The sequence below is a fragment of the Ambystoma mexicanum genome, chromosome 11 (genome assembly GCF_040938575.1).
Source record: "Ambystoma mexicanum isolate Mex_15411 chromosome 11, UKY_AmexF1_1, whole genome shotgun sequence".
Taxonomy (NCBI): domain Eukaryota; kingdom Metazoa; phylum Chordata; class Amphibia; order Caudata; family Ambystomatidae; genus Ambystoma; species Ambystoma mexicanum.
Genome location: NC_090934.1, coordinates 380,679,716 through 380,703,868, shown reverse-complemented (window position 1 = coordinate 380,703,868; position 24,153 = coordinate 380,679,716). Strand labels below are relative to the sequence as shown.

Here is a 24,153-nt window from a genome sequence, read left to right as displayed (position 1 = left end):
CACTAATGTTAAACCACTGCCACCAGTCCTTCAAGTAAACTTGCAATTGTAACAAAAATGTTACAGGTAAGTGAGAAAGGGGATGAGTTGTATCCCCCAGCACTCCATATAAGATGGGGTGTGTTGGCTCACTATATAAAATGTAAGGGGGATGAAAATCCCTCTTTACCCCTGGGGAACAGTAGTTCACCCAAGTACATTAAAGAGAAATAAACAGGGAAGCCCAAAGGGGCAACCCAGCTTAAACCCAAATGTTATAGGAAACTATAACTCCAATCATACACTGTGGAGAAACATAAAAAGGTCACCCATTAAAAGAATAGAAGACTAGATGGTGGGGGGTGGGGGATTCGGGAGATTTCCACTCGCCTAAGGACAAGGAAAAATAAACCTCAAGTGCAAGCAAACGTCAGGAAGATTTATCACAAATATGAAAATGGTATCCAATAGCCCTCTTGCTGCATCATGCCAAGATCTGTGTCTTAGTGAAGCTCTGCAGTGTATGCAAGTTCTGGACTTCTCAAGACACCCGAGGGAACTAAGGGGCGATGTCCCTTACCCGACGGTCACAGCTGTATTAAAAGCCTTGGGTATCCCCTTCTCACAAAAGTTGCCTTGCTGCTTATCCATGTTAGAATCGGACAGCAGCACTGAAAAACCCTGAACACTGATGTCCAATGCCCATCTTTGGAGCCAGGGCAATGAAATATTGTTGGGTACCCAGTGGATTCAATTTCATGGTGGCACTGAGACGGCACCAGCTGAATCTTCCGAGATTAGAGCTCTACTGATTGTGTAGGCAATGGCTGTGTCCTAGTTTCAACGGTTTTTCCTTTTATTCATCACCCCTTTTAATTGGTTTCTTTCTGCACTTCATTGTCACCATCTGAACCATCTTTGAAGAACCAGGCACCAGTGCTAATACTGGTGAAGTTTGTCTTTTCTAACTTGCAAGGTTGCAAATGACATTTGTGTACCGCAGTAGATTGCCTCCCACAAATCCTGACAGATCCGACTGAGCTTTTTTAATGTTTTGTCTGTTTGTTTTGGCGCTCCCATAGCAATGGATTGTGCCAATCAGAAGCTATTCAGTCTCTTCCATTAATTCCTATGAGAGACTGACCTCCAGGAATTTTGGATCCTCCAGCACCCCCACATTACTCCGCACTACACGAAGTATTACCAGGACTTGTGACTTTAGAGATTACTCTATCTGCTACAGACACAATGCCGTAACGCTAGAAGATTCTCCTATTAACTTACCTATAATCTGAATGACAGGACATGCTTCCGTTTACAGAGGTCATAGTACTATTTTTATAGCCTCATTGTGTGAACATTCAATTATTGACTGTTTTGTGTTGCAACCACATCTACCAGTAGTTCCAGAGAAATCATGCAAAAAATCCTGTTGTCGGTCAATCTTTTTCCTCTCTTGAATGCACAGAAGAGAGAAATAGTACTAACAATACCCATGATGTGGTGCCTGTGAAATAGCTTTTTCTTCTTTAATTTCCCACAGCTGGTACTGTGATGTTTGAATATGGGATGCGTCTTGGCTGTGAAGTACGAACCCTGCGTGGACTCCAGAAACAAGTAAATTCCTACCTTGCCTCACTGAACTGCCTTCGACTTATCCGTCCCGAGTATGCCTGGATTGTCCGACCCTCTTCTGTAGCATCAGTAAGTGGTTGTTGCCTGGATTCTGCACTTAGTTTGTGTGAATCTGAGTTGTCCAATTCAGGAAATGTCTTTTGTGTTTTTTTCAATTAGAAGTCATTCGCCAAGCATGAGGGAAGTTCCTAGAACAAACAAACTACACAATTGCGCTGGTTTTACCAGCATGTCCATATTGTATTTATGCTCAATAACACACAATCAACTCTATTACTGGGTGACATTACATGTGGAATGTTACATTACTGTAAAATTATCAGTCTTCTTACGGTTTTTAAAATAATATATATATTTTTGGGTTTATAGTTCAATTTCTGAAACTTTACCCTTATTACAAAATTACATATGTATCATAAAAACAGAATAAGATTAAACACATAATAGACCATTCATAATGGTGCATCACAACCACACATAAAACCCATTCCCATAAAAAAACATAACATCATTAAACAAGTCTTCTGATCCATTAGTAACATTTCACCACATACAATCATCCTGGGTAAAGGTTTAAATGATTCACAAAATTTGCTAACGCATTGGTCAATGATTCATAACGCCCACTATATAAAATAGCGATCCAATTTTCCTTGATCGTCAATCTATACTGGGATATTAAATTGTCACAAAAGTACCCTCAATTCCTGCAAATGGATACAATAAATAAGCAGATATCTCAGATTTTCTATTGAATTAGCACAATATTTACTGTTACAATCAAATGCTTTGGCATAAGTGTGAATTCCCAGAACTCCTCGTGTGAGGAGCAAGTTAAACCTCACTATTAAAAAGATGTGCCTAAATTTGGAGCTGGGGAATTTGGACGTATTTAGGAAGAGTATTAAAAGCTTTGGTCTCATATTTGTTCTTGTTAAACTGTATTCTTGTTAAACTGTAAAGCGCTTTGGATTAAAGCACTATATAAAAAAAATACAAATATTTGAAAGTTTCAAAAATGTTACACTTTTTACAGATAAGTTGTCATTGAACAATCGGCTATCCACATTTCCACTTTAACTTTCATGGGATTATTCAACAGAAGCTCTGTAGAGATATCTGCATCAGCCATTGTCAATAAACATTCTTCTTTCCAGACTTCAATCAATGTTTCGAAGGGATTGTGTCCTCTGACGTATTCCTTATCTTTGATCATTCGTCTCCAGCTTGCTGGCCTCGGAAGTTTTTTCTCTGTAGAGGGCGCTGCGCGTCGACGTCCGCCGAGTCGATGTCCCTCGACAGCCCACCGTATCGGCGCCGACCTCACCATGCACATAGCCACGCGCGGCGTCTGTTGCTCAGTTCCATTTTTCCGCGCTTCGTGGGGCCTCGGAATATCCTTGCTCAGTTCAGTCAGAACCTCTTATATTTACTCGAAATACCAACTAGTTCTCGGTGGCTTCTTCATCGGAACCGACGACACTGCGGTCCGGCTTCAAAAAATGTCGAGACTGCGGTAAGAAAATGTCGATAACAGATCCACACAGGATCTGCTTGTGGTGCTTGGGAGTCGAGCACCATTGTTCGGAGTATGAGGACTGCATGTCCATGACGGCGAAAGCCTTGAAGGAGCGCAAGGGGAAGCTCGAGAGAGGTAAATCTGTCAAAACCTCCTCGAAAGTTTCTTCGGCCGAGGCATTCGTCTCCTCGCCGTCGAAAGCATTCCCATTCTAGGTCTCGAAGTAGCTCCCACCATTCGTCGAGATCTAGACACTCAAAGAAGAGACGTCGAAGATCCCCTTCCTCGTCATCTTCTGTTTCCCCAGAAAGGGTCTCATGCCCCACAAAACCACAGCTCTCAGACTGAGTGGGAGGAATTCAGGAAGAAAATGCTAAGCATCTTCGAGAAAGCGGCCTCGACCCCCTCGAAGACAGCTGAGGTTGATACCCCGGTTGAAAAACCCAAAAAATCGAAACGCTGCGAGTCACTGCACCCGGCCAAAGAGTCCACCCGAGAGCACCACAGGCCATCGGGTAAGAAGGCACCATCTTCGACGATCCCTTAGACGCATGGATCGGCGGCATCAACGCCGTTGTCGAAGGGTTCTTCGACACATCGGTCAATCGAATAGATGCCATCGTCGACGCTGATGAAAGAGAAAACCACGGCTACTTCACAGCCAACGGTGATACCAAGAGCCTCCGGCACGACGCCGAGACCGTCGTCGATGTTAGGGAGAATTCTCTGTTTAGGCTGAATTTCCCTACCTAGTGAGTCCCCCAGCAGCTTTGCTGGATTTCTGGGGTTTATTTTTTTTCTCCTGCCAAGAGTGAGACTCTTTTACCCTCACTCTTGGGCATGTTGAAGTGTGTTTTCTTGGTTAAACCTTGTGTTGAATGGGCTATGGGGTCTTTTACTCCATAGGGCCTCATGTATTTTTTTGGATGTGGGTTACACAGCACCCTCCGTGCCGTAACCCAGGGGTGTCCTAGGGACTCCCCAACATAGACTCCATACCCTGGGACTGACTACTGTCTCCCAGGGCATGTAAAGTCACCAAAGACTTTACTAGTCTTAAATCCTGAACAGAACCAGTACAAACCATCATATTGTGGACGTACTGGCTGGGGCAATTCGATTGCCCCAGGGTCTGTTAGTCGAGGGGGCACGTCTCCGTCCCCCCTGATCGAGTTTTGGCTGGTGGCAGTGGAAACTACTTTTTATATTCGACCGTGAATATTTTCCTATGGGATTTCCCATTGTTTTAGGCTAACACATTTAATTATTTATTTACGGTAGCCTTAAACATACCGCCGGTTTATATATTTATTATTATAACTCCGGTTGGGATTTTTTGCCAAAACTTGATACTAAAATGGCGTTGACGTTCGCCTCTGTAACTCTGACCCAAAGTGGAGCCCTTTGTCCCACTTTTGGCGGGCTTCTCCACAGAAGCCCTCCAAAGTGGTGCCACTCTGTCTGGGGTACTTAGGAGGGGTGGAGGGGGATTTAGGCACCCTGGACTGAGTTACCTAGGTAACTCAAGTCGCACTCCGTCCTGATTGGCCCAAGTGGTGAGCCGGCCGGCCCACCACTTAGCATGGTTGAGTGACAGCTAGGCTGGGTGAATGGGGGTTTGCTGCATAAAAGCAGGGCTTTGGGGACTGGAACTTCAGAAGTCGCCACAGGACCTAAGGATCCAACGAGGGACGAGCTGAGCTGATCTGCTACGACGACACCGCCGGTGGAGCCCTGCTGAACCATCTCACCACTTTTCCCGACGACCGAGGAGAACTCTTAACGGAGTGGCTCCTTCCCTTGACTGGTGGGGACAACCAGTTTTCACCTTCTTTCCGTTCTTCGAGGTATCCCGTGGCCGCCTTGCCAGTGCCAAGCACCCCGGCAACCGGAACCCCACCACTTTTACCCCAACCGCGAAAGTCGGTACAACCCTTTAACCGGAGGACTCCGCGGCTGGTTTCTTCCCGGGCAGTGCAACGACCTTCTTCTTCTGCTCTTCAGCGAGATCTTCTTCTCCCCTGACCGACGTCGAGCCTTGCTGCCACTGCCTGGAACAACTGCCCCCGCTGGAGGATCCTTTCCGTTAAGGTACCGTGTTCCGCCTGGCTTCCCTTGCCGCCGACTGTACGAGGTAGTTTTAGCCCTCGGCTTTCGATCCTGGGATTGCCTGGGACACTTTGGCTAAACTTTCTGAGCCTCTCTAACGCTTTTCCGAACTCTTTTGCAAGACTCTGAATCCCTACCAACTGTGTGATCTTGGGCACGTTTTCGCTCTGTCTGCTCTAAGAGTGGGCCCTGCTTAGTGACTTTTGCTCACCTGTGACTTTGTGCTTCTTTGAGCTTACCAAAAGTGTTCTTGACCTTAGAGTGGTGTGTTTATCCTAATTCTGCTCTTTTTCCCTCCCTTCTTTAACCTACTAGAGTGTCATCTAACGTTAAGCGCTCACCTCTGTTTTAATTATGTGGTGTTAACCTAGAGTTGTCTAGATAGGAATAAGGATTGGGACTGCTTTCCATATAACTGTGTTTGGAGTGTTTTATTATATTTTGCTAGAGTGTTTGCAATTTGTGTGTTCTTAAAAATAAATAACTATATACTTTTGAAACCAAGCTCTGGTCAGTGTTTGCTTGTGCTATTGTGCCGGAGTACATATTGTATATACTTTGCATACTGCCTAACTCTTCTTGAGGGAAGTCTGACTGCTCAGCCACAGCTACCAGGTAAATCTGGGTGGTGCAGACTGCTACCAAGTGGGTTTACTGCTATACCTGTAGTCTTAAATCTTTTGCAGTGTTCCCCAAGGGAACTGCACAGGTTTCTGCCTAACACTGGTGTACAGCGGTGGGATTTGTATTGAGTATACATTTTATTGTGCTCTAGATACCTTAGTGCAACTAACCACAAAGCTTAGCACTGTAAAAGTAATCCTCTAACATGTCAGTTATAGAAAGCTATAGTCAAGAGTCCCTTGCAGCCAAAACTGCTGATTGTTTAAGAGTGCTCTGTAAACATAAGGATCTCCTGACTAAGGGCAAGAAAATGGAGCTGATTGAAAGATTGTTAGCTAACCAAAGTCTGGGTGATGGTTCAGAGGAGCCTACCACTCCAGCAACTGTAGATGACAGTATTGAAATTAACATGGAGCAAAATGTTGATGATTCTGAGGAAGAGTCAGAAGAGGAGGGTGAGGCTGTTGTGACTGTCCCCCCTAGGCCTCTGCCTGCTCTACCTGCTGTACCTACTGGACCTTTACCAGGTCCCACATTTAGTCCTCAGTACTTTGAACTGGAGAAAATGAAACTAGAATTGGAGTATAAGAAACTTAATGCTCAAACTGACAAAGAACTAAGGCTAAGGGAAATGGAGCTCAAGTATGACTTAGAAATGAAGAAATTATCTGTTGAAAATGCTTCTCTCTCTGGCTCATCTAGAAGTTCCAGTCCTAAAAGACCCCGGATGCCTAAAGAATTGGTTGGTATGTATGAGCCTAAGTTGGATGTGTTGGATTGGTTGTCTCTGTTTGAATATAATCATGGGCTCCAGAACATCACAGAAAATGACTTACTCACCTGGTTGTTCTCTAGGCTTCCCCCTGTTGCAACTGATGTGGTAATGGAGATGGGGGAGGAGGATAGGAAAGAGTATGAATGTGTGAAACTAGCTTTGATAGCTAGGTTTGGGAAGACCCCTTCCCAGTATCTTAAGAGGTTTAGGAGCCTCAAAAAGCATGATGGTACCCCTTGGGCTACCTGGGTGAGTGAAGGGTTGAAAAACTTAGAGGGATGGATTAAGGGTTACAAGGTGAACACTTATGAAGGTATGAAGAATTTGTTTATGTTGGAGACTATTTATGATGCCTGCTCTCCTGAGCTCAGACAACACTTGGCTGATTCCAAGGAATTAGATTCCCGGAAACTGGCTAGGGCTGCTGACTTGTGGGTTGCCAACAGGGCCACTCACAAGGATTCTGGGGTAACTCAGAAGAAGGATGGGGAGAAACAGCCAAAAACAGACTCCAAAGAGAATTCTAATAATTCCTATCCCAAAGAGGGCCCCAAACCACAAAATAACCAGGGTAAGCCACATGGGAAACCTAGTCAGGCTACTGTACCTTCTGGCCACAAGCCAGAAGGAGGTCAGAACAAGCCACCCTTCCAGAGAGCATTTGGACAATGCTATGTCTGTCAGGGTACTGACCATATCAAAGGAGATCCCAAGTGCAAGGGTAAACCTGCAGGGATCAGCACAGTCTCCTTAGCCTTCACTCCTGAGGATGAAGTACAGATGGCTAGTGCCCACTTTGAACTCTTTGCTGAAGAACCCTTGGGTCTTCAAGCAACTGTAAACTTAGAGCCTATGGGTCTGGTTAGTCCCCAGAATAGGGTTGTGTATAACTCCCTACCTGTTAACTCTAAGGTGTATTATGTGGACAGTGTTCTTGTCAATGGCCAGGATACTCCTGCCAGGAGAGACACTGGGGCCAGCAGAACAGTAGTGGATGAAAGCTTCTTTCAACCTAAGGATGTGGCCAAAGCACCCAAAGGTCCCACTAAGATGTCTGGAGGCCCTGTCCAAATGGTTCCTATTCTACCAGCCCTCATTCAGAGTAACAACATGACAGTGAGGATCCATGTCAGTGTTCAGACTGAGGTACCTGGGAAGGTCCTGTTGGGGAATGACCTGAGAACTCTAGGAGTAGTGTCACATACCCCCAGGCCTCCCAGTATGGAGAAGCAGAACTTAACCAAATTGGCTAGAAAGGCTACCTTGAAGGACCCTTCTAAGCCTGTGGGACCCTCTACTGAGAACCCCACTACAAGCCTTGGGTTTAGTAAGTTGACCTCTGACCCAGGCACCTTTCAGGATAGTATGCTAGGAACATGGGAGCCCCAACCAAGCTCCATCATTGTTCCCCTAGTCTCAGAGTCTCTGACTCCCCCTGCTTCTGAGGAAGAGGTGGATAGACCAACTAGGCCCCTATCTGGACCTGAGAGAACTGGTAATTCTCAGTGCTGGTGGAAAACCAGAAAAGAAAAGTCTAAGGCCAAAAACCTTCAGACTGTTGGACCTTCTACTGAAGACCCCAACTCAAATCCTAATATTAGGGGGGAAACTCCTAAAATAGGTAAGGGTAGATCTAAGAGGAAGGGGAAGCAGGTACATTGCCTAACCCCAACCCCTCCAACCAAGAGGCCTGAGACCCAACCTGCTCCCACAAGAGAGGTGGTGAGGAACCTTGGAGGCCCCTCTAGATCTAAGGGGATCCTTTATAAGGACCCCTTGAAAAAGCCTAACATAGGTTCAGAAGTTGTACCAACTTCTGAGGGACTGGTCAACCAGGTCCCCTATAACAAAAAGACTGATGTTCCTCAAAGGGTCTGTAGGTCCTTTAGCTTGCAAAAGAAAACCTTTGAGTTCTCCATTGAACATAGGTCAAGGTGTCACCATCAAAATGCTGATGGACTCTCTAGGATGTATATCATCGACTAGAGGTATGAGGTTCATCCAGGAGTGGATTAAATCCTCCTGTCCCTTAGTCTGGGGGGGGGCGAGTGTTAGGGAGAATTCTCTGTTTAGGCTGAATTTCCCTACCTAGTGAGTCCCCCAGCAGCTTTGCTGGATTTCTGGGGTTTATTTTTTTTCTCCTGCCGACTCTTTTACCCTCACTCTTGGGCATGTTGAAGTGTGTTTTCTTGGTTAAACCTTGTGTTGAATGGGCTATGGGGTCTTTTACTCCATAGGGCCTCATGTATTTTTTTGGATGTGGGTTACACAGCACCCTCCGTGCCGTAACCCAGGGGTGTCCTAGGGACTCCCCAACATAGACGCCATACCCTGGGACTGACTACTGTCTCCCAGGGCATGTAAAGTCACCAAAGACTTTACTAGTCTTAAATCCTGAACAGAACCAGTACAAACCATCATATTGTGGACGTACTGGCTTGAGTAGGATCCCGATCCTCTCGAGTTCTTAGAGGCCTCTTCCAGTTTTCTCGACGCCTTTCTCAGCGCCTTCGAAGCCTGTCACATCGGCGTCGACGACATCGACGTTTTTCTCGCCCAAAAATGACGAGTTTGGCTCCTTCTGCTTTAGAAATGGGTTTTACACCATTTCCGAGGTCAGAGTACCCCAGATTATCTTCAATCTATGAAGGGGAGGATTCTGACCAGGAAACCTTCGGGTTGCAGAGGACCACACTACCTGTTTCAGAGGATTTTACCTCTGAGGAAAGAAGGTTGAAAGACCTACAGGGGTCATTACATGAGGCAAGTGGGCTGGACACTTCCCCCAGAAGTGGAATTTGTCAAACCAGACCCAGGGGAACATGCCGAAACACCCTATAGAACCCCGATGGCAAGGATTATTGAATTTATGGGTTGGTCTGCGCCTTCACCTGTTTTTCAACAGGATGACCTGACAGACATACTAGACAAAGGTCCACAGGAAGATCCTGTGGTCCCCTTCCATGCAGCCTTGCAAAGACTCCAGAGAGCCTGGTGGTTCAAGCGGCAACTTCATCAAGCAGCAGATCCGCTTACCCTACTGTCTCACAGGATAGAGATGACAAAAGGTACGATTCTATGGCAAAATAAAGTATTTTCTGATTGTATTATGGCGTTTAAGTCCATCAACGCCACCTGTACGCTCGCCAGGTTCAGTCACACACTGTGGGAGTGTGCTTCATCAGCGGCTGACGGAAGGAGAGGAAAGGGAAGCCTTCCTTAACATCATTAAAGATGGCAAAGATGCCATGTGCGAGTCACTACAAACTGGCATCGATTCCGCTGACAGTATCAGCAGGGCCATGGCGGCAAGTACGACAATCCGCAGGCATGCGTGGTTGCGAAAGTCTGGCTTTGCTCCAGATGTACAGGCTAGACTTTTGAATAAGCCCTTTGACGGCTCTTCTTTATTCGGTAAAAAGGCTGATGACAGTCTGGAAAAGTTGCAGACATCTAAAGCAGCGGCAAAATCTTTAGGAGCTGCAATCCGCCAAACTCCTTTTCGCCCCTCAGGAACCTCTGGGAGAGGAAAGTCCTTTCGCTATTATTCCGCATTCGGGAAAGGCAGAGGACAGCCGGCTCAACGAGGCAAAAGGAGATCCACCCGAGTTGGACGGGTCAAAAGTACTGAAGCCGCAGCAGGTGCCTCTTTACCCTCGGCATCTGCATCAGCCGCCCCCAAACCACTCTGAGGTCTTTCCACACAAAACACCTGTAGGGGGCAGGTTAACTCACCATCTGACGGAATGGCAGGCTATCGCGTCAGATGCTTGGACATTGGAGACAGTTGCCCAGGGTTACTGCCTACCCTTTCTACACATCCCTCAGAGTCATCCACCGGGGCACAGCTCTCTAAAAGTTCCAGATCCGCTCCTCTTGCAGGAAATTATAGACCTGCTAGAGAAAGGTGCCATAGAACCGGTACCTGTAGCGGACAGGAACAAGGGCTGTTACTCCCCCTACTTTCTCATATCAAAGAAGGACGGAGGACTGAGACCCATCCTGGACTTACGAGAATTGAACAAGTTCCTCGGGAAGGACAAGTTCAAGATGGTAACTCTCTCTCAGATCCATCAGGCCCTCCAGCTCCAGGACTGGCTGGTATCTCTGGACCTTTAGGATGCTTATTTCCATGTGCCAATCCATCTCAAACACAGGAAATACCTGAGGTTTGCAATTGGCGACTCATTATCAATTTCGAGTTCTGCCATTTGGGCTGACCTCCGCCCCGAGGGTCTTCACCAAGCTAATGTCGGTAGTGGCTGCGAGTCTAAGGAGGGAAGGGATCCACGTCTACCCCTACCTGGACGATTGGCTGATCAGAGCTTCTTCGGATCAAGCTCAGATCCAACTAGATTATGTCTGCCACTTCCTTCACAAACTGGGCTTCTCCCTCAATTTAAAGAAGTCACAGATGATACCATCACAGAGACTCCAGTTCATTGGAGCGGTCCTGGACACTTCCCTGGGAAAAGCCTCGCCACCAGAGGTGAGGGCTCAAGATATTCTGCAGATGGTCAACAAGTTTCAAAATGCCCAACGTCTCCCAGTCTTCGACTTTTTGAGGTTGCTAGGCCTCATGGCATCCAGCATCTTCCTTGTGCCAGAGGCTCGACTGAGAATGAGATCTCTTCAGTGGGCACTGAGAACTCAGTGGTCGCAATTCTCAGGGAGAATGACAGATCTCCGGATTCCGGACAAGAGAGCCCACGACCTTCAATTGTGGGCCTAATCAGAGAACATCTTGAAAGGAGAACTGTTTTGGCAACCATGGCCGGAGATAACAGTAGTCACAGACGCCTCACTCACGGGGTGGGGAGCCCATGCCAACGACTTGACCATCAGCGGTCGTTGGTCTCCATCGGAGTCCAGACTACACATCAACCTATTAGAGCAGAGAGCGATCAGACTAGCGCTGAAAGCTTTCCTGCCATCACTACAGGGGAGAAATGTCCTGATCATGACGGACAACACGGTGGCCATGCACTACCTCAACAAAAGAGGAGGCGTAGGGTCACTGCCACTGTGCAGAGAGGCAATGCAGCTCTGGTTTTGGGCAATCCAAGAAGGAATCTCTCTATCGGCAGTCCACCTAGCCGGAGAGAAGAACTTGACAGCGGACGCTCTGAGCAGGCAGAGCACAGTCCCCCACGAGTGGGAGCTAGCTCAGGAAGTTCAAGAGATCTCCGCCCTTTTGGGAACCCCTCAGGTGGATCTGTTCTGTTCAAGGGAATTTCCCCCGAGAGGAGCTCTAGGGGACGCGTTCGTAGTGGACTGGGAGTTGCCACTCCTTTACGCGTTTCCACCAGTCCCTGTTATTCCTCAAATGATCAGGAGGTTGAGAAGATTCCAGAAAACCATGATCCTAATTGCCTCGGACTGGGCCAGGAGAACATGGTACCCGGACCTTCTAGATATGTCCATCTGTCCTCCAATCCGTGTTCCACTCAAAGAGCATCTTCTCTCACAGAAGGGAGGTCAGGTTCTCCATCCAGACATCAGAACCCTCAACCTTCATGCTTGGCTTCTGAAAGGGTGAGGTACAAGGATTGGGACCTTCCTGATGACGTCATGGAGGTGTTGCTTTCGGCCAGAAGGCCAGCAACAAAGTCTTTATACCGCTGCCGTTGGAACACATTTTGCAGCTGGTGTAGAGAAGGGAATATCGACCCTTTTTCATGTGGTACACCAACGGTGTTATCGTTTCTACTCTACTTGGCAAACTCAGGCCTTCAAGTTGGCACTGTAAAAGGCTATCTCGCAACGCTTTCAATCTTCAAGCGCTCTGCGGAGGAACCATCGTATTTCAAACTACCTCTAGTAATACAATTTCTCAAGGGATTAACTAATGTTTATCCCCCAAGACCATTCCAAGTTCCCTTATGGGACTTAAATTTCCTAATGGGTACTCCATTCGAACCACTCCACTCTTGTTCGCTGACATTTTTCACTCTTAAAACTGTCCTATTGGTAGCACTAACATCTGCTAGGAGGGTGAGCGAATTACAAGCTCTCTTGTAAACCCCCCATACAATTTTTCATAAGGACAAATTTGTCCTACAGGTGAAGCCTAATTTCCTCCCAAAGGTGGTTTCTGAATTTCATATCACTCAGAAAATTACCTTACCTTTGTTCTACCCTCTTCCCCATCTGGGGAAAGAGGAAGAAAGGCTACATAGGCTGGACCCAAGGCGAGCTCTGAGCTTTTACATCAGCAGACTGGCTAGGATTAGGCAAGCAGGCCAACTGTAGGATACTCGGATCACAAGTTGGGACTACCCATAACAAAACGGACCATTTCCAGGTGGATTATTTTGGCCATTCTGGAATGTTACAAACTGGCAGGACAAGAGCCACCCCAATATCTTAGGGCTCATTCAACCTGGGGTATCGTAGCCTCTTCGGCCCTCCAAAGAGGGGTACCGGTCCGAGACATTTGTGCGGCTGCCACATGGTCGTCCGCACATACCTTCACAAAATGTTACAACCTGGATTCCTCCACTAGTCAAGAGACCAGATTTGGCTAAGCCGTATTACATTTGGTTTATTCCTAAAAGGGATACATGACATTATTACTCCCACCTCCAATTACATGCCACTGCTATGGGTGTCTATCAAAGATAAGGAATACGTCGGAGGACACAATCCCTTCGAAGAACAAGTTACTTCTCACCTTGTAACGTTCTTTCGATGGGATATTCCTCCGACGTATTCCTTATCGCCCCTCCCATCCATCCCTGCAGTAATACTTCCCTTGTGGTTGCAGCTTATGCTCCTTCAAGGTCAATAACCAATTCAGGCATGACTTATCTTATGCTACAAAACGGAACTGAGCAACGGACGCCGCGCATGGCTATTTATGGGCATGGTGACGTTGGCGCCGATACGGTGGCTGTCGAGGGACATCGACTAGGCGGACGTCGACGCGCAGCGCCCTCTACAGAGAAAAAATTTCCGAGGCCAGCAAGCTGGAGACGAATTATCAAAGATGAGGAATACATTGGAGGAACATCCCATCGAAAGAACGTTAGAAAGGTAAGAAGTAACTTGTTAATCTGTGACATATTCAGTGTGTCAGATGCGCAGATTGACCTATTCAAGTACACAAGGAAATTGACGCTCAACAAATTCTTCACAAAGAAAACACCATGGAGAACAAGAACTGAGATACCACTGATCAGCGATGTGAGTATTGAGAATCTAGCTCTTACAACCCTCCTCGTCATCTTGGAAAATGGAGAGGACACAGACGTCGGTTCCAAACTGTACATCATACGAGATCTGGATATTGAGGAATAAAGCATGAGAATCACAGAACTAAAAAAGAAATTGATATCCAGGCCCAACTTACAAGGGGACAACGCTATTGATATATATTTCACAAGGCTATCACACTTGGCCTGCATAGATAAGAAGGCACATGACAATGCAAGAATAGATGCCATAAAGGAAGCTGACCAAGGTGGTAATATAATAATCTTAGACGGGGACGACTATATCAAGATGGCCACCACTCTTATTGGAAACACCAGGTTGTTACGAAACAATAGCGTCCAACCCCACTGCCACAATTGTGACGAATGCCAAAGTCTTGATTAAGAAGTGGCACAAGCGTGGACATCCCCGACAGATGACAAACAAAAATTCATGAGTACGGACCACCCTGCATGCCTACCATCTACTTTCTGCCTAAAGTGCACAAAGATTTCATACTTGTTCCAGAGGGAAGACCTATCTAAGTGGGATTGCATGGATGACTGAACCCTTCGAGAAATACATCATTCATGTAGTCAGAGGTGTGAAAGATCCCAGCATACCTCGGGGACACAATGCACACCCTTCTAGCCCTACAAGACATTCAGTGGAAATCTGGATTTCTACTTGTGAAATTAGATGTGAAGGCTCTATACATCTCTATCGACCATACCCTAGCTCTCAAAACCATTGACTACACCTATGCAAAGGCATCAGCATCTTTTTACTCTCACCATGAGTTGACAGAGGAACTGTTGAAATCTCCTTCACCAATGGGCCTCAGTGCAAGTTTGGAGGTAGCCTTGCCTGTAATACCGGCAGGCTACCTCCAAACTTGCAAACAATTCCAGCACCAGTGAATGGGAAATTACCAGGGTATTCCAGCCCTGCCGGGCCCGGTAATTGCCATTCGCGGGCGCCGGAAAGGTATGCTCACCGTTCCCATTTGAGCCCCATAGAGCTCAATGGGAATGGAGAGGTCGGATGCACCGGAGGGCAGAAAAGGACCCACAAGCACAACTCGTAGTTTGCTGGTCCGGGAACTACAGTACCGGCAGCCTTACCTGTACCGTAGTTCCCGGACCGGCAAATTTATGAGGCCCAATGTCTTTTTGTTCAATGGCACATTCTATCGCCAAATAAGTGGCATTTCAATGGGTGCGACAAATGCCCCTGCAGTGGCCAACCTGTTCATGAAACATTTTGAACAGGTATTTGCCTTTGTCATACCAGATTTCAACGGTCACATCTACAAATGGTACCAGTACATGGACGATGTACTGATCTGGTCTGGCACACAAGATCAGCTCTCTAACTTCAAAGAATATCTGAAAACATTCTAATTTGGAATCCAAATGACCGGGAATCATAGCTATTTCATAGACTTTCTAGATATCCAAATCATAATTGACCCAGAGGGATTGCATATAAGAGAATACAGAAAACCGACAGAGGTAAACTCAGTCCTTGTCTATACAAGCTGTCATAGAAAGTAAGTTATACAGAACTTCCCAAAAGGGGAAATCATTCAAGACAGAAGAAAATGCAGCATTGATCTTGCTTACCAATCAGAGTGCAGCCTGCTAAAAGAAAGATTCACAGACAGGATACCTGGATAAGAACATAGACATTACAATAAGAACAGCCTCGTCCATTAACGGGACCCACTCCTAACCCCGAAAAGTGACAAGGCGCACAGGGAAGGCACAATAAGATGCGTAACCCAATATAGCAAGACAGCTACAAGTTCCCGAGAATCCTGAACGAGCATTTGCACCTACTAGCCATTGAAGTAGACATACATAAATGGATCTTGTTGGGGAGCATTCTCATTCAATGGCTAATTTCCCTTACCTAGTGAGTCCCCCACAGCTTTGCAGGATTTCTGGAGTTCATTTTTTCCACTTGGTAAGAGTGTGAGCTTTTCCCCCACTCTTACCTGTGTTTTGCCATGTGTATTTCATCTGTTTTTGTGAGTATGGACTCTAGAGTGCACCACTTCAGTAGCCCCACTCTTTTGTGTGTTACACAGCACCTTCAGTGCAGTGACACAGGGTTGTCTTTTAGGCTTCCCACCGACTCAATTTCTGGGGCTGACTACTGTCCCCCAGAAAAGGGTAAAGTTTCCATTAACTTTACATAGTCATTTAACCACAGATTCAGTACACCTCATCTTACATGGAGTATTGGAAAGGGTTAATTCTTAGCCCTTTTTATCTGTACCTCCTAGAGCCTTGTTTTGCTCTTTTAAAATGTAGACTTGGCTGGTGGCAGTGGTATCTACCCTACCTTTTTCTACTGCGGTCGAACATAAACCCGCCTGACCAAATACACTTTCTTTGGGCTCCGGTCGGGTTTATTCGCCATTTCTTTTTGTTAAAGTCCTTCTTGTGTTTTACTTTGCCTGGCAAACCAGGTTTGCCTTCTTTGTTCAACGTCTTTTGGCGGGCTTCTGCCAAGAAGCCCTCCTCTAGGTGCCTGGGTGTCTAGGTGGGTGGAATGTGAGGGAGAGGTGTTCTAGTGTTTAAGATTATTCTGTTTTAGTAGCAAGTGGAATTAGTTATCCATGTGGTTAAGGTGTATTTATGTGATTCAAGGTGCAGGGGAGAAGAGGGACAGCCCTGGCATATGGGTTGTCCATACAATAGAACAGAAATAAGTTCCCTATTTGGGAACTCCCGCCCCTGCACACCATCTTTGGCTAGATAAGCACAGTAATTTTGAAATTTGTAAAAATCAATATTTCAGTTGAGATTAGGTCATCATTTTTGCATTCTATATAGGTCAAAGCATGCTCTGTAAAGTCAGTTTTATATTTAAGGAAAAAAACATAAATGCATAATTCACTATTTTTCACAAGATGATTTATTCCGTGATGACGTAATACACTACGCCAGGATCTCTCTCTCCCTTTATTTTACCATGTTTACAATAATGATGTCATGCACGTTCATGACGTGATGATGTCACACGGCTGACGTATATTTATACCGCTATGTTTTCCTTGAACAAACACGGCAAGAATCGAACGGCTCAACACGGGACCCGCTTCCTCTGTTGTAAGTCTTCCCCCTTACCAGCTCACATGCTCTCTTTTCCTTACTCCTCTCGAGATAGATATCGCATCTATCCAGTTCCTTTGCAACTTTAGCTATTCAATTGACGCTGCTTCTTTGAAGAGGCCATCTAATGGCCTGACCATGGTTCACCTTATGGATTGACCACTTTTCAACGGAGTCCAAAACCTTTCCACATTTTATCTTCTGGTCTCTACGACAACACCCTAGGACATCCAGGAATCTATGTGGATTACATCCCATAGTAGTAAGTGCTTTTTTATTGTGATTTTTTTATTTCTACATTTCAAGTAATGTCAGCAGTCCAATGTATCTTGGATCTTAATTACATGAACAACATTCATATTATCTTTAGGTTTTGTGGATACCTGTAACACTTTTTGAAATCCAACCATTTCTAAAACTGGGACTTATCATATTTTGAAAATCGGTTGACCACATTATGACCACACGGTATGCTTACTTTTTCTACTTCTTTTGAATTGTTTAAACAAATGCTAAATGCTTTCAGACATTTCCCATTCTTTAATACTGTTCCTACAGTTTAATTTGACTGAATATGTAAAAATACCCCCTTGAGGCCTGACTAATGTAGGAACCATGGTGTTACACAAGTGTTATCATTTAGAAAAAGACTAGGTGAATAAGAGTGCACTATAACCAACCATCATATTTACAGATGTAGATTGATGTGTTTAAAATAGCACGTTTTTTGATTTTTTTTAGTTTGTTACTTAAACTGACTGATTTATATATTTCTTTCTTGAATTTATAGATTTGTGGAAATAGAATGAAATTAACAGCCCCTGATGAAGAGAACTAATCTCGAAACGCGTTGGGCATATATGTTTGGAATAAATCCTCTTGTGAAAAATGTGAATTTTGCATTTATGGTTGTTCCTTAAATATAAAACTGTGACTTTACTGAGCATGCTTTAGCCTATATAAAATGCAAAAATGATGACCTAATCTCAAATGAAATATTGATTTTTACAAATTTCCAAATTACTCGGCTTATCTAGCCATGGATAGTGTGCAGGGGACGGTGGTTCCCAAATAGGGAACTTATTTCTCTTCTATTTTATAGATGTTGGCAGAGCACTGGAAAGTTGCTTTGTTGGCGGGAGTAGGGTTTTTTTCTCCAGAGATGTTCACAGGCACGTTTCTTATTCCGGTGGGAGGGAAGGTCATAGGTCTCCCAATTATGGGTTGTCGTTTTATTTTTACAGGCGGTAGTTTTGAAAGTTGGGTGTTCGTCGAGTGCAGGGAGCAGGGCAGAGTGTAGGATGCAAGGATGGCCTCGGGGTGGAAGTAGGTTGGGGCTGATTTGAGGGAGGCTAAGATGGATGGGGTGAGCAGCTCAGCTGTAAGCTTGCGGGTGTATCTGGCGGTAATGCTGGGGATGGGGGTGCTATTGATGGAGGTGTTACATGGCAGAATCCAGTCTACCTTCTCGTGGGTAGAAGAGTCGACGAATTGAGAGAAATTCATCTATTCAAGGGTGGATGCGAGAGTGGAAGCCTTGTAGTCAGAGGGGTCGTTGTGGCCCAGGTTGAAATATCCTAGGAGGATAAATTTGGTAGTGGGGAGAAGAGGAGGAGAATGTCAATCTCTGGATTGCCGGAGTGGGAAGATTGGCGATAGAGGATCAATAAGTTAATGGTGGTATTGGGGGAGGTTAGGAGTTTGGCCATGTGGATTTCGTAGCGGGGTAGCTGCTGCAAAGGTGAAGCTCTTATGGGGATGGTGGATTTGTGTATGAGGGCTACACCCCCTCCTAGGCACGTAGAATGGAATATTCAGGGGGAATTGCGAGGGAGACGGGGGGCTTGTTGTGCAAGCTGCCACTATCACCACCAGACCTGCGGCATCCACATCATCTACCTCCGGATAGAGAGGGTAAGAAACCAGGTGCCATGGCCAAGAAAGATTTTACTTCCGGCAGTATGACCTTAACGGCCACTAATGTGGTTTGCCGTTTTGCCAAATATTATTTTGGTCTGTGGGAAAGCTGTGAAACAAGCTGCCCAGTACATCCCAGAGGGTGAAATGCATTCTGGTTTTATATGGCTGGTAGGGGATAGGAAGGAGGTTGCCAAGCAGTCTTTGCAGAAGGGCCCAGACGTGGAGGACTGCATTGGCCGGTCAATGGGGTTCGCAATAGTGATGAGGAGACAGGCCTTTCTGAAAACCGGTCTTCTCCTCAAATGTCCAGAACAGGCTACTGGACATGCCCTTTGAGGGAGATATGCTTTGTGGTCAAAAAGCTGATGACTCTTTAGAAACATTTAAGAGTCTAAGGTTGCCGCTAAATCGCTGAGCCGAACTACACAGCCGGCCAAGTCTGCCTTCAGCTTTGCCTCAAGAGGTAGAGGCTATAGACGCTATGTACCCTATGGCAGGAAGGCGCAGCTCCCGCAGGGCAGGCAGGGGAAGAGGCATTTCTCGTATCCTGGAAGGGGGTTGAGGGGCTTCTAGAGGCCAAGTTGTGGGGGCGGCTGCGCCTTCTAAGCTGCTTCGATTTCCGCTCCCACGACTTATTGGTTGGTGGACGGTTGGCAGGACATTGACCCCAGCGGCAGGAGCCTTCCCTCTGATGTCTGGGCCCTGTAAACAATTTGGTGGGGTTTTTGTCTGCCCTTTTTTATTTTTAAAGTCACTGAACAGACCCCCACTGCCTCCAATCCAACTGGTACAGTAGCTCCATAAAGGATAGAGTGCCCTGTTGTCAATGGGTGCCGTGGAAGAGGTACCTCCCGATCAGAGAGGATTGGGCTCATATTCCCGATATTTCCTGGTACCCAAGGAAGAAAGAGGTCTCTGACGCATTCTGGACCTCAGGGTTCTAAATAGGTTATTGAAGAAAGACAAATTCAGGGTTTTGATGAGAGAAATTCTCCACTCTCGAACTTTCAACTTCAGGACTGGCTGATGTCAATAGACCTGCAGGGTGCTTATTTCTATGTGCCGATGCATCAAAAGCGCAGGAAGTTCCTAAAGTTCCTCATAGACGAGCACTATCAGTTCGAAGTGCTTCCCTTTGGGTTGACCTTTGTTCTCCACCAAACTCATGGCGGTAGTCGCGGCTGACCTCAGGAGGTCCCGGGGTCCATGTATTTTCTTACCTGGATGACTGGCTGATCTGAGGGAAGTTGGCAGGTCAAGTATGGTCTCATCTAGAGCACACCTGCCTTCTACTGCACACGCTGGGCTTCTCCCTGAATTTGAAGTCCCATGTGACGCCAGTCCAAAGACTCCAATTCATCGGAGCAGTCCTGGACACCCTGGTGGGGAAGACCTTCCCTCCAAAGTAGAGAGTCGACAGAATAGCACAGATGGTACATTTATTCCGTAATCACCCCACCTTACGAGCAGCTTCCTTTTTCCGCCTCTTAGGTCTCATGGCTTTCTGTATGTTTGTTGTGCCAGAGGCCAGGCTGCTCATGAGATCCCTACAGTGGCTCCTAAGAGGACAGTGGTCGCAGTACCTCGAAGCGCTCACAAATCCCCTCAAGGTGTCCAACCAAGTGGTCCACCACCTCAGCTAGTTGACCGACCATGGCAATCTTATGGTAGGAGGTCTTCTCTCTCTGGGATACCCCCGCAGTGGATCTTTTTACCACGGTGTCCAACTTCACTTCTCTATCACACAGCCAATTAAGCCAATACTTCAACATAACCCACTTCCTCCTGCTGTCTCGAGGAGCTCGTGGAAGCTCACCAGCGATAATATCCTACACTTGATCCACACTCCCTGCCTTCAGCCTCCCTTCACCTCAAACCCCACCTCCTTAGTGGATACCTACACGTCAACCCTCGCTAAGGCAGTGAACACCCTAGCCCCCTTAGACCACACAAAGCAAAGGTTGTCAGACATTCCAATTTATGGTTTACCCCAGACCTACTAGATTTACGCACCCTCAAACGACAAGCCCAGTTGACCTGGCACAAAGACCCCACATTCACTGTGAAACAGGAATTCACCAAAGCCTCCAAAAATACAAAAAAGTCTTAATCACAGCTAAATACAACTCCTTCAACTCTAGAATCGGCATTCTAAGTCAGACGCAAAAGAAATGTTCACCATTTACAGAACTTAATACATTGCTCCTCCCCCACACCTATCATAAAGACAAAATGTGGTGCTCTAGCATCCAAGAGGCACTACTAGGCAAAATTTACACCTTGAATAGGAAGATCTTATCTCAACATGCTGTCACGACTCTCGTCCCAGATCGCCACTGGCAAGCCCATTGGCCAGGTGGGATCAGGACCCGGGTCTCTAATAAGGCCTGGCATCCACTTCAAAAGCCCTCTTGGGGCCAGTCCTGGCGCTTATGGCACCAGGCTCATACACCGTGAAAGACATGTGTTCAGGGAACTACTTTATTTGAGGCTTTCAGCCAACATGGAGGCATCCACATAGCTTGGCTCCTAGGAACCAAGCTATGCGGTATAGTGTTTTGGGTGTGGTGGCCTAGGGACTATTTTACCTGGACTAGTTTGTTGGGGCTATTTAAACCACACCCCAACAAGACAACACACTTTGCGTTACTTTGCAGTCTGCAGCGTGACGCTCACCGTGTCCACCTATAACCACGAGCCTCGGAGAAGCAGAACCTACAAGGAGACAAAAGGAACATCGTTAGCAGCAGCATTTTACCTGCAATCTCCATCTTAATCCGCTCACAGCTCCTGTGAACAGCTTCCTTGGATCCGCGCGCCTCCTTGACCGAAAGACCTGAAAGAGGAAGGTAAAGACAACATTAAAGAAGGCATTAGAGACATTGCAAAAGTATGAACTGCTCAAAAGGCTTACCTCTAGGCTGGCATCGCTGCGGAAATTCCACACATGCTGGGAGAACACGCGACCTACGAGAAAAGAAGGAAAACAGGCTAGCAAAGGCAAGGCAAGACATCGCAGTGCTGCGCATAGTGCTTACTTACCGCATCATAGCGCTCATTACGCACCATCATTTACCGGCGAGGCCAAACATAGCCAGTTTGCCACGCTGAAGCTCGCCATATTTAAGGGAGAAAACAGACATTACTAAACAAAGAAAGGCATGCAGGAATAACACAATACGAAAAAACAGCAATAAGACCTACCTGAAAGACATCAAATGGGCCGGCGTCAGTGAAGTAACTGGACCTCACACGCCCATGAAAGACAACGCTCCCCTGCAAAGAAGGCAGGACGGAGAGCACGCCTAATTCTACAACAAGGTGAGGACAGGGCCCAGAGGGGCTGAAATAATACGGGGTGGTGGGAGGATACTTACCTCGATCAGCCAGTCTTGAAAACAGCCCTCCTGTATTTTCAGGCGGAACCTTTCCCGCAGACCACATCTGGGAACCACAGCGAAGTATACCAGCGAGCAACCTGGCTGGGTGGCGTCCCCGTGGATACCAGGTGAGCGTAACACAAGCAACATTCAGTTTAGCACTGATGACCTCTAACAGTCGCTCAACTGCCCCGTTAATCCCCCACCCCTCAGTTCTTCTTCAGAGACCTCTCTGAATCCGAGGTCACCAAACTGATTATCAGTCTAAAACCCTGCAAATGCAAAGACGATAAAGACGATATATGCCCAGGCCTGCTCGTCAATGACTGTGTTGACATACTAACCCCCATCATCACAGCTATCGAACACCTCTTTCACTCATCGCACTGTTTCAGCCAGCCTTAAAGAAGCCTTGGTTCTCGCTCTCCTGAAAAAAACATCCCTTGACCCAGCCATCCCCACAAACTGCAGGCCAATCAGCAATGTTCCTTTCCACCTGAAAATGTTGTACAGCAGCTGCCTACCTACATGTTCAGCAGTTCTTGGAGGACAATCACATCCTAGGGATGCGCCAATCCGTATTCTGCCCAGGGCATGGCACAGAATCTGCCCTGCTTGATCTAAAAAATCAATTAGATGAGATCAGTGACGAAGGCAAGTCAGCACTGCTCCTCCTCCATCCATCCACGGCTTTCGACCTGGTCAATTACCAGGTCCTCTGTCACTAACTCACTGCTCACCCACAGCCACAGCCTGGATAGCATTCTTCCTCAATGGAAGAGCAATGAGTCTTCTCAGGGATCACCAATGTCTCTGCCTCTCCCTCTCCGATCACCTGCGGCGTGCCACAAGGATCCTGGTTCACCCCTACGCTGTAGAATGTTTTAATTCCTTTTTTTCCTGAGCATGAAGTGAGATGCTCCCAGCTGACTTCCTGATCGCACGCCCGGAGGCTGTGCCTTGCAGCCACACCATTTTTCCACAAAGGTAGGAGGATACCTTTGTACTGACAAGCGTTCTAAAATCTCTGCTGCTCTTTTACAAAAAACAAAACAGAAAAACAAAGCATCTTTATTTTCGTCCAACTTGGTGCCACAATTCTTGCATCCTGTGCCTTTTTGCTGCTCTCTCCTGCATCTTTACTTTGGTGGCCCTCAATTTCGTGTTGGTGCAAGTGCTGGATTCTGCTCTACTGGGGTGCCTTTTCCACATTGCACACGTGGTTATTCCATAATGGCCGCTGCATTTTTGGTCCTGTGAAGGCAGCCCGAGTGCTTCCCTGCTATCTGCTTACCTGCATCCCCATTTCTCATTGGGCTCCATAAAGTATCTGATTGGTAGCTGGCAGGCTTCTGCCGGCCCCCTACTTCCAAGGCCCCTGTCCAGTTCCAGGCCGCTAGAAGAGTTTTCTGCCACAGCCCAACCCTCCATGATGCTTCTACCCCTGGACTATTGTACTACCATGACTCTCCTACCTTATTCTGAATGGGTTAGTTCCTCCCCCTTCTGGATTTCCCTGTATTTCCTTTCTCAACGGGTACTCTGAGCTCTCCCCGTTATGTATCCTTTTGAAGCTGTTCTGTACCCACCTTTACCATCTGATACCCTCTATCAATTCGTTAACTACCTGGCCCTTGTTTAACTTGAATGTCAGACTTGGGTGTATTTTGCATTTAACTTGAATGTCAAACTTGGGTGTATTTTGCATTTAATTTGAATGTCAAACTTGGGTGTATTTTGCATTTAACTTTGGCCATTGATTGTAACCTGCTAGCCCAGTGACTGTTCAATACCGCTGCACCAGCTTTCACTTCCCTCTGCCTCCTCTCTTCACACTCATGGGGCTTTCTGTTTCTCCCATTTATTCCAACTGCTTCTCTATCAACTATCCTTCCC

At 46.5% G+C, this 24,153-nt stretch overlaps 1 protein-coding gene across 1 annotated transcript in view; it reads left to right on the top strand.

The window, feature by feature from the left end:
• Positions 1 to 24,153, top strand: part of NUP160 (nucleoporin 160) — a 1,937,143-nt gene that overhangs the window by 1,411,083 nt on the left and 501,907 nt on the right. The window contains exon 28 of the mRNA XM_069623088.1: positions 1,523 to 1,683. Within this exon, the coding sequence (XP_069479189.1) occupies positions 1,523 to 1,683 (161 nt within the window). The remainder of the gene's footprint in view (positions 1 to 1,522; positions 1,684 to 24,153) is intronic.